The sequence below is a fragment of the Corylus avellana genome, chromosome ca4, assembly GCF_901000735.1.
Source record: "Corylus avellana chromosome ca4, CavTom2PMs-1.0".
NCBI classification, from domain to species: Eukaryota; Viridiplantae; Streptophyta; class Magnoliopsida; order Fagales; family Betulaceae; genus Corylus; species Corylus avellana.
Genome location: NC_081544.1, coordinates 17,498,963 through 17,510,679, shown reverse-complemented (window position 1 = coordinate 17,510,679; position 11,717 = coordinate 17,498,963). Strand labels below are relative to the sequence as shown.

Genomic DNA, 11,717 nt, shown 5'->3' with positions numbered 1-11,717 from the left:
TAAAAAACTATAGGAAATAGAGACCAGTAAATTTAACATCTAAACAACATGCACTAGAGTAAATATAAAACCTCATAATATATAAATAACCATCAAAATAGGAATTACAACCCAATATAACATCATAACTTTGTTCTAACAAATGATCATACAGATCAAACACTAAGCTTAAGAAAAGCTAAAGAGATTAAGATCTCTATCATATCAGCACAGGCGGTTCCTCCATCATCCCACATAGACTTCAACCATACCGGGTCCATGTCCTTAAAAGTTACCTGAATTAGATCCTACGCAATCACCTAAGTCTGCTCCGACGGCATCCTCTTCTAGGATAGCTAAACCGCGTAGATATTCGTAATGATAGGAGAAAACATAAATAAAAAGGGGGGTAAGTCTAAGACTTAGTGAATATTAATACAAATAATGTTCATGCCAGTTTAGTGATGAACTCTAATTTTTAGTAAAGCAATAGTTCCATCATGACAATTTTAGATGGGTGTGATATAGATATATAATACATGCATATGATATAGAGTGATAGTCATAGTTCAACAGTATGGTCTACCCGAGATATTACCCCTTCCCAGCATGGTTGGTGCTATCCCAAGAGACCTGTAATACAACACCGGTGCCTCGAATATTGTATGCTACCGTACATAACACTAGTGGTATGAACGAGTCCGACCTCGGATGGGCTACACCACTAATGATGTCCATTCTGTAATGACCGCCCATTAAGATTGCGCTGGCTATAAAACAACCATTGGATCTAAGGCCCATATAACACAAACACATTTGACTATAAAGTTAACATATATAGTAAGCCTATGGTCGTTATCCTGTATGTACTGGTGTACCATGTTATACAATGCAAAATTATTTCATCTGTATTTTACATGCATGCTTTAACAAGTCTCACTTTTTTAACATATTCAACACAAAATGTTTCTAAAAAATGCTAGATTTCATGTGTAGCAAGTCTAAATTGTGAGAGTTGCAAACATGCACGTTTTTGGTACACAAAATAGTCATGCAGTGAATGGAAAATAACAACGAGCATTATGTGAGTTAAAACTCATCTAGATCATAAACATTTCCAAGTATTCCAAATGATTCGGGTTTCCCAAATTTGTGAAAAACCTTCTATTAGTCCTATTTCTATCAAAATAACTCTAAAATAAGAAAATAGAAGCTAACGGATGGCTGGTTAAAATAAAGTTCCCTTTCACACTTCGGACCATATGTCCGGGCTCGGGACCATACATCCGCTGTGATACTTCGGACCGTACATCTGGTTGTGAGACCGTACGTCTGCTTTGAGGTTTTTAAGGAGAACCTCAGTTTGTCCACTTGTCCTCCTATTCTCCAAAACCAAATTCTAAGGCTATCAATGGGCTTCCTAAGGTCTCCTAACTCAAAATGAAATCTCCATGCAAACGCAATCATGCTAAGTCAAAACAACGCTATTCTACACAAGCTTTAAAGCATAACCAAAGCTAAAGCTACAAATAACAACACAAGACAACATTAGGACAGCATAACGACGTAAAAACAGACTAGGTAAAGTGACGTTACTTCCTTGAAACGAAACTTCAAGAATCTCCTCACCGTTAGCACCGAAACTCACAAAACCTCACAACGCACACACAAGGATGGATTTTCGCAGCCTGGGGGCTTGAGAGAATGTAAGAATTCATGAGAGGTAGGGGTATTTATAGCTGAGGGATTCTACCAACTCTCTAGAAAAGCAGCGGACATCCGCTAACCCTAGCGTACGTCCGATACTATTTACACAGCGGTCTAAAGGCTACCTCATACGTCCAAGTATTATTCAAATGGTATTCCATAAAGTAGCGTACGTTCGTATGGTCTCGTTTACGTCCATGTACTATTTGCAGAGAGTACATACGGTGGTCCTCCCACGTATCTCCACACTATAAACAGGAGCATATGTCCAGTCCAAAAGTCCAAATTACCCATTCTAGTGTCCTTAGTAACCCAAATCCCAAATTAACCCCCGAACTAAGCTACCTAAGCTTAGTTAATTATTTGGGTCACTACATTCTCCCTTCCTTATAAAAATTTCATCCCTGAAATTTCTAAACAAAAATACCAAAAGAACAGCACTTAAAAGAGGAGTAGAATGCTACCTTTCGTCCGTAGAGTCATTGGTATCTTGCTCAGTAGGTTCTTGGGCTATCTCCTCTCATTCATTAGCTGGCACTACGTCGTCCCAAACAACTGCGGAAAATCACCTAGTAAATCATCAAGCGCATCATACTCAATGTTGCCAACACTATACCAATCCTCATCAATCTCAACTCCTAAGTCCATCAGCTCACAGAAGGAGTAGTTCCATATGCAGTCTGGGTCGATCGGTATAGGTGCCATAGTCTTGTAGAGAAAAGCAACTCCGTCTTAGTCAACTATTCCATTACCCAAAATGGAAATAGGCATATTATCCAAGTATAATCTTTGAAGAAAAGAGTCATATACAATCTTTCAAACAAATGCGGATAACAACTCCGCATGTCTTTCTCTGCCTCCCATGATGCTTCCTCGACACCATGGTTACACCACAGTACCTTAACGATAGGGAGGGATCATCTTGGTACGTAGCATTTGCTCCTTCTTATCCATGATCTTCACTAGTTCTTCGACGTAGGTCAATCCCTCCTGGATTCCCAATGGCTCATATTCCACAATCGCATCAGGATTAGCGATGTACCGCCTTAACATCAACACATGGAAAACGTCATGCATTCCGACCAAATCTAGGGGTAAGGCAACTCTATATACCAATCTCCCGATCCTCTGGGTGATCTCAAACGGTCCAATAAATCGAAGACTGAGCTTCCCCTTCTTTAAAAATCGCATCACTCCTTTCATGAGTGATATCTTGAGGAATACATGATCCCCCACGTCGAATTCCAATGGTCGCCTCCGGTTATCACCATAACACTTTTGCCGACTCTAAACTGCAGTCATCTTTTCCCTGATGATGAGTACCTTGTCACGAGTGTCCTGAATCAACTCTAGCCCCAACGTCTGCCTCTCACCGACGTTGTCCCAATACTAGGGCGAGTGACACTTACGTCCATAAAGTGCTTTGTAAGGCAACATTCCAATAATCGCCTGGTAGCTATTGTTGTAGGCGAACTCGGTCAAAGTTAGGTACTGGACTCAACTACCTTTGAAATCCAACACACAAGCTAGCAACATGTCTTCCAGAATCTGGTTAGTCCGCTCTGACTGCCCATCTGTCTGCAGATGGAAGGCAGTACTAAACTTCAACTCTATACCCATCTCCTTCTGCAGACGTTGCCAAAACCTTGAAGTAAAGCAAGAATCAATATCTGAAACAATTGCCGATGGCACTCCTTGCAAACGGACTATATTCTGAACATATAGTCTGGCCAACTTATCCATCCGATCCTTAACCTTCATGGGAATGAAGCGAGCACTCTTTGTGAGACGATCGATTACTACCCAAATGGAATCTTCTTCAGTGGGTGCCTTGGGTAACCTCAAAATAAAATCCATAGTGATCTTATCCCACTTCCACTTTGGTACAAGCAAGGGCTTGAGCGTTCCTGCTGGTCTCTGATGCTCCACTTTCACTTGTTGACAAGTTGAGCACTGTTCCACAAACCATGCAATATCCCACTTCATATTGTTCCACCAATATGATCCCTTCACGTCCCGGTACATCTTAGTTCCACCTGGACGTACAGTGTACAGGGAACAATGAGTCTCACTCATTATCACCTTCCTCAATCCTCTGCTCTCCGATGCACACACTTGCTTTAAATGGGTGAGCAACCTATCATCCTTGAGACAGAAATCCCTTGCATTTCCCTCTTCAAGCAATTGCTTGATCTTGGCGCACTCAGGGTCCTCCAATTGAGCGGCATTGATCCTCGCAAGCAATTCTGACTGAACCATCAGGTTAGCCAAGTGTACGGGTGCACCTTCATCTACTACTTCTAGTCTCATCCCAACAAACTCCTTAATCAACTGGGGTTGAGAAATCCCAGTAATAATTTTTTATTTTAGAGAAAGTATCTTATAAATGAATAGCAAAAAATGAAAATAAAAATAGTGAAAAATAATTTAAACAACATTAAACAGACAATAAAAAGTCTGAAAAGTTTTGGTCTAGTCATTTAACAATGCTAGCCACCCTAAAACAATTTAAAATGTTAAATTCACATATTGTACAAAGGTAATACTATTATATTTAGGTTCCGTTTGTTTCGCCGTAAAATGATTTACGGAAAATGTTTTACGCATTTACGGGTGCTTGGCGTGATGTAAAATAATAGTCAACGAAAATATTTTCCCTTTGATCGAAAATTCTTCTTTAATTTTAGGAAAATGGTTTACGTTTTTTAAAACCGTAAATCATTTTTCGACTTTGAGCATCTCATTCTAGAATCGAAGGACCATGCCAAGACGCGCCCAAGACCCGCTCGGGACCTCCCCCGGACTTGACTGGGACCTACCCGGGACTTCGTCGTGACCCACCCGGGACTTGCCCGGGACCCACCCGATACTTGCTCGAGACGTGACTGGGACCTGCCTTGTACCCAGTGGGGACTTGATCGGGACCCGCCCAAGACCTAATCGAGACCTGCCGGGGACCTGCCCAGGACCCACTCGAGACCTGACTGGGACCCCGCTCGAGACCTCGCCAAGACCTGCTCGGGACCCATCGGAGACCTGACCGGAACCTCGCCAAGACCCGCTCGGGGCCTGACTGGGACCCCGCCCGGGACCTCTCAGGACTTGACTGGGACCCGCCCGGGACCTGGCCGAGACCTGCTCGGGACCCATCGGGGACCTAACCGGAACCTCGCCAGGACCCGACCGGACCTACCTAGGACCCGCACGGTACCTGACTGGGACCCGCCCGGGACCTACTCAGTCGGGTCCCAATTAGATCCCGGTCAGGTCTCGGCGGGGACCCAGGCAGTTCCAGGGCGAGTCCTAGTCAAGTCCCGATCAAGTCCGAGGTGTGTCCCGAGTAGGTCGGTCAGGTCCCGGGCAAGTCCCGGTCAAGTGCCGGGCAGCTCTTGGGGAGGGCTTGGGCAGCTCCCGGGCGGGTCCTAGTCAAGTACGGGGCAAGTCCTGGTCAAGTCTCGGGCCGAAATTTTTATATTTTATTTTTTAAATTATTGTATATTAGTATTTTTATGTTGTGAATATAAAAAATATTTGCGATTTTTCGTGCGCGTGCCAAACGCTGGAAAATGTTTTCATCGTAAAATATTTTCCTGTAAAATGATTTTCCTGAAAATATTTTTCGACGGAAATATTTTACGCCAAAACAAATGGAGCCTTAGTGTCTTATTTAATAATTTTTTTTATTTAGTGTCGATGCTTATTATTGGGCTATTTGGGCTTGAGAGAGCAAACTTAAATATTCATCTTCCAATTCTCATGTTTCTTTTCAATAACTAATATTATAATTCAATTTGAAAAATCCTTTTGCAAAAACTTATTAGAAAAGAATAGCAAGAAATATAAATAATAATAATAATAATGAAAAAAATAAAAAATAAAGAAAATAAATGTTATAGAGGAATTCATTAAACTTAAACAATCACCACCAAAAAAAAAAAAAAAAAAGGTGTATTTGCGGCATTTTTTAAATGCTATGAATCACATAATAAACGTCAGGAAATATAATCCTTGGGTTTATTTTCTAGCCATTTCTTTATGCTAGCAGGCAGCAACCTGTCAACAAATTTTTTCTAGTATATCTTTTTTTCGCCATTAAATCTTTCCTAGCGCATACTCATTTACCAGCAAAATTGAAACTTTAATTGCACATGTTCATTCGTCCTGAAGTGCACTATTCTTCGCACATGCCCCCATGTGCCTAGAAAGTGCACTCTTGCTGGCACAAGAGCATGTGCCATCAAATTAGTATAATGTATTAAAAAAATTTGGTTATACGAACTCCCGTATAACCAAATTTTATTTGTAAAGCCTCAATTGAGGACTTTGTCTTCTCATGTATTTATCCCCAGACTTACGCATGAAGTTTAAAATGTATAAACAACTATATTCTTATCCTAAGATAATGTTGTATGATAAGCCACTACAAAAAAACCAATTTTTCTTGATTGGGATTTATTGATGTGTTAAGCCCCTTTACACGTTAGTAAAGTTTATTGACGTGGCGTTCTTGATGCCTGTTCAACGTTAAGTATAGGGGTGTCACTAAATGGGACTTCTTGACGTGTGCCTGTCTGCCATGTGATTAATTCTTGATGTGTCAAAATTGACACGTCAATAAATTTCTTGATGTGTTAGTTTTGACACGTCAATAAATTTGTGGATGTGCCAATTTCAAAACGTCACTAAAGTTTAAAAATTATTTAAAAAATTAATTTTATTTTAATTGTTTTCACCATCATCTCTTTCTCTCTCTCTCCGGAGAGAGAGAGAGAGAGAGAGAACCCTTTGTTGGAGAAACTAAGGATATATATATATATATATATATATATATATATATATATATATATAATTTTTTTCTTTATATTTTTTATAAATACAATATACTTAAGATTAATTAGAGAACAAATAAATTAATATTCTAGATTGTTAATAATAAAATCCATTTTTTCGTGATGGCTCAATATTCCACTCTCCGAGAATCAGAGTTGAGCTTCCAGGCATTTCCACCATGGGATCAATGAACAATCAAGATAAGTCAAAAACTCCTCGGGCTAGAGTGGTGCACAACTGGAGGTCAAGTTCGATGGTGGTTACGACATCTTCGCACTTTTTCAAGATCATCCTCCCCTCTACCATTCACGACAAGAAACTGGTACTCCCTTATAATTGCTTGCTTGCTGCTTGTGGTTTCTTTGTCTTTTCGTTTCTTTAATATTCTGGCATGCAGTGTATTAATGGTAGTATATATCATACGATGATGGGTTTTTTGGTTCTTGTTTGTTTTGGCACTTGGAAATAACAACAAACACAATTTTGTGTGGGCTCATGTGGGTCGGGTTTGCGGGTTGTATAAAATAAATGTATTATGTAATTTATTTTTTAAAAAATTAATATGGCTATAATAATATTACTAGAATGATTTCTAGCTAAAATGCACCATATATATATATATATACCAATTAAATTTTATTACCTAATATTTTTTTTCAAACACATATATTATAATTAATATGATTGAAATTAATTAAAATTGAAATTCCGTTATTGATGTGTGAAATAATGGCACGTCAATAATTTTTTATGTGGAAAAAATAACACGTCAAAAATTTTTAACGTGTCATTGTAACACGTCAAAAATTTTTGACGTGGCAAACTACCACGTCAATAATTATTAACATGCCATTATGGCACGTCAATAATTTTTGACGTGTCATAATGGCACGTCAATAGTTATTGACGTGGCATTTCGATATATCAATAATTATTGACGTGGCATTTTGACATATCAATAATTATTGACGTGGCATTTGGACACGTCAATAATTATTGAAGTGTCGAAATGCGCCACGTCAATAAAGTTTTTATTGACGTGTCACTTTAGCTACGTCAATAATTATTGACGTAGCAAAAAGTGTGTTACTGTTTGCCATGTCAAAAAACCCCCAATTTTTGTAGTGAAAAGAACACCTAAAATTTCTCTAATCTAAGTACACCTGCACTCTGGAGTAAACATAACCCTAGCTCATATTTATTGACAATTTTGTTTTCTCCATTTTAGATATTAACAAATAACCAAAAACAAAAAACACTCTTCAAAATATAAAAATTGCTTTTACTTTACTTTTATGTCACATAAGAAAACAACCAAAAACAAAAATGGCATTCAAAACACTTAAAGTCTTCAACAAACATATCTTAAATTTGGCTTTAAACTCCATATATTATATAGACTTATATTAGGCTTCGTTTGGCAACAGCCATGACCTAGACACTGTTCAGTGTCTGGGTCATGGCTCGGTTTTTGGGGCAAATATTTACCTTATTTTTCCGATTTTGCCCCTATCTCTTAAGGATTTTTACAGCCCCATTTTTTGTCTTTCCCACGTTGAACGTTGATGGCACAAACCATACCTCTCCGGTGCACCCTCTCTCTCTCTCACCGGCAGCAGACTCACATACATACCGGCACAGATACACAATTTCTCTCATATCAAAATTTATTTCTCAGATCAGAAATCCATATGCACAATTTTTTCCGGAGCTGGAGAAGATGCCGGAATCCAGCCCAGGTCATTGCCATCTCTTTTGTAAACATCATGGGGTTTATCATCAATCACAACACCAGGGTCTGCTGGGAGCTGGTTATGTTATTCATTCCCTTCGTCTGGGAAAGTAATTTTGGTTCCTTTCTTCCATCCAGGCTTCACATCAATGGTTAATATCTCTGTTTCTGGCACTTGTTGTCTGTAATGTAAATTTCACAGGAAAAAAAAATCAAAATAGCCTAGAGTCAGGCAAAAAAGCAATCAGTGATGATATTTGTATTCACAAGGATTCTCTCTTTTGGCTAAGAAATGAATTTCATCACTTAACGATTAAATCTCTTTCTCGCTTCACATCTATGTTCAGACAAAGAAAAAATGAATAAGTGAAGAATTGTTATCATTAAATGGAAAAATATATATATATATGACAATCTCATTTTATATCTATATTTTGCAAAAGATTGGTAGGTTGGTAGTCTTAATTTCACCAATAATGGATTTCAAATTCATCATTCTGCAGAGTAGGGTAGCATGATGGCTCTTAGGTAATATTTTCGGTGAAAGAGAAATTGTGTATCTGTGAGAGAGAGCAACTGAGCAGCAGGGAAATTTTTTTCTCTGCTGCCGGTGATAGAGAGAGAGGGAGCACCGGAGAGGTCTTGGTTGGACTCCGGCATCTTCTCTGGAAAACTTTGGGCTGGGCTCCGGCGTCGTCTCCGGCAATTTATGAGCTGGAATGCACGTCGCCGCCGGAGAGAAAGAGAGGGAGAGGGGAAAAATGAGGGGAGGGGTTTTGTTATCGTTGGAAGAAAGAAAAGCTGGGCATGAGATTTTAGGAGAAAAATAAGGTAGGGTAAAAGTGTAATCTAATATCATGATAAAAACAAAAACAGTAGCTAGGCCAAGGTCAAGGCTGTTGCCAAATGCCCCCTTATTTCCACACAAAGAGAAGAAAGCGAATTAATGCATGTGTTTTTCTAGTATCTTCTATGCACATAAAGAAATATTAAATGAGATAAATATAATGGTTGTTGATGCTGTACAATTCATATGGGCATTGCTTAAGTTTTGAACAAGTTTTCCAGTACTCCAATTGGTAAAGGGCACTTTCCACGAGAGCTTCAGATTGAAAATCCATGGCCCATGTGATTGGTAAAGTGAAGTGGCCTTGGCCAATAACAATCCAAACATTCTGTTCGATCATCCCCTTGGTGACCAAGTTTTTTAGTCAACACTTTTTCTCCGTCGATCGTTGCTTTGGTCAAGAAGTGGTCATCTCAATTTCATCACTCTTTTACTTTCAACCTTGCCTGCCAAGCAAGGAGGAATATATCCCCATCATGGTAGGATCCCTCTCTTTCTGTTTAGTTTCTTGTCAGTGTGGGAGAGCTGTATATATGACGTTATATTATGATTGGTCCACATCATCAGAACTCTGTGACCTTTGCTCGTCAACGACATGAGAGACTGAGACTTGAAGGAATATAGTAAAAGAAATTCAGATTTAGGAAACAGGAATGACAGGTAACAACGTTGTGATTCCCTCAACTTATTTCCTAAGTATAAGGAAGCTGCGGCATGCTCTTGTCTATAGACTATATATATGAGCACTTGCTTCTTCCTTAGCAGCAGTGCTTTCCTTTCAGCTTACAATCATTTTTTTCTTCCAAAGACAAGGTTGTTCTTACATACATACCATGGATATCAAAGCGTTACACTTTGGACATCAGATTTCGAAAGAAACATTTTCTGTGCTCTGGAAACAGGAAGAAGATGTTTCTGTTGGGTTTGATTTGGAAAAGAGAAAGTGGTTCTTCTTTCTTTCTCATCTCTCTGAAGCATACAAGCTTGAAATCTCTCCTATGACAGCATTTGGCAGATTAAGCTACATCGACCACGTGGCCAATCTACAATTTTTCTTCTCCTTCAGGTTAATTTGTTGCTTACTTTCTAATTTCTAATTTTCTATATATATATGGTTGTCTCTGGTAACATCCTCTCCTCTGTGTTTGTGAGTCAAATGATGATTTGGCTCTAGTTTTCTTAACCGTTCATGTTTAATACCATTCTCTCTTTTTTCACATTAAAAAACAAAAAATTAATTAAATTGAAACCGTTAAAAAAATTACATATGTCAGTAGTGTTTCCATGCAACCCCATAGAGTATGAGTCCAGAAATTGACCAACTCCCTACCTAGAATTTTTAATTTTAGAAAAATATACCTTTTAACTTTTCAAATTATCACTCATTTTATAATTATGCCTTAAAACCTAAAAAGATAAAAAATCATAAAAAATAAAAATAAAAAATTACATCGAACCCCTGTATACTACCATTGCTTGTCAAAATAGGTAATTTACATCTTTCTCCTCAAAATACTCTTAAAGTTGTTAATAAATAAAATTTAAGAATATATAAATATACTCATTTGAAAAAAAAAAAAAAATTAAGAGGCTAATATGAAAAAGGTCACCCTTTTAAGTGTTTTTAATGATTATTTTTTTAATAAATTTAAAGATATTTTGAGTAAAAAAATACAAAAGTATCAAATTTAAGACTGCTGCTATGAGCCTAAGCCTGATTTAAAAAATACAAAAAAACAAAAGTACCCTGAGCTTTTTTTTTTTTTTTTTTTTTTTAACCCTCACCCTTTTAAATCATGGAAAGCGAAATAATAATAATAATAATAATAATAATAAGTCATTATTTTCACACATCAGTCCCACAACGGAAAATATCAGAGAGGAAGCCCCTGAACAGGTAAGCTTCTCTGCAGATTTTTCGCTTTTTTTTTTTTTTTTTTTGTTACAAGATGGGTAAGCTTCTCTGCAGAAATTAATGGGCAATTTAATGTCATTGTAATCCCCAATATTACCTTAATTGATATTCATTTCTATAGCTTGTTGGTTTACCAATTTCATTAGATACTTGAACAAAATCTTTTTCTATTTCCAGTTGCTTGGTGCTCCTAAGATTCATAAGAAAGATGTCTCTTGTCACTACAAAAAAATGGCCATTTCTTCACGTGGTAAACAGTAATATTTTTTTGGCACGTCAGTAAATGCTGACGTGTCAAAAGTAGAACGTCAACAAATTATTTACTGACGTGTTAAAATCTACCCGTCAATAATTACTGACGTGTTGAAATCAACACGTCAGCATTTCTTGACGTGTTGTTTTCAACACGTCAGTAAATTTGAGTCAAATTTAGTCTAAGATTATTTTAAAATTAATAAATAATTGATTGATTATTTACTGACGTGTCAAATACTAACACGTCAAGAATTGTTGACGTGTCAAAATGACACGTCAAGAGTTATTGACGTGTTACAGTGACACGTCAACTATTATTGACGTGTCAAAGTGACACGTCAATAATTATTGACGTGTCAAAGTGACACGTCAAGAGTTATTGACGTGTTACATTGACACGTCAGTAATTATTGACGTGTCAAAGTGACACGTTAGTATATATATATATATAT

At 37.7% G+C, this 11,717-nt stretch overlaps 1 protein-coding gene across 1 annotated transcript; it reads right to left on the bottom strand.

Moving 5' to 3' along the window:
- Positions 1-2,223: 2,223 nt before the first annotated feature.
- LOC132178145 (uncharacterized) lies at positions 2,224-2,877 on the bottom strand. Its single transcript, XM_059590599.1, has 2 exons — positions 2,616-2,877; positions 2,224-2,324 (listed from the first exon to the last, which is right to left on the bottom strand). The coding sequence occupies exons 1-2, from the start codon at positions 2,875-2,877 to the stop codon at positions 2,224-2,226; spliced, it is 363 nt and encodes a 120-aa protein (XP_059446582.1).
- Positions 2,878-11,717: the final 8,840 nt, after the last annotated feature.

Excerpts from the sequence above, each read along its gene's own strand:
- LOC132178145 (XM_059590599.1), bottom strand. The coding sequence starts at position 2,877 with ATGCGATTTTTAAAGAAGGGGAAGCTCAGTCTTCGATTTATTGGACCG. Across the intron at positions 2,325-2,615 it reads TAAGAAGGAGCAAATGCTAC|GAGTTGAGATTGATGAGGAT; the intron begins GTACCAAGATGA and ends TGATGGACTTAG.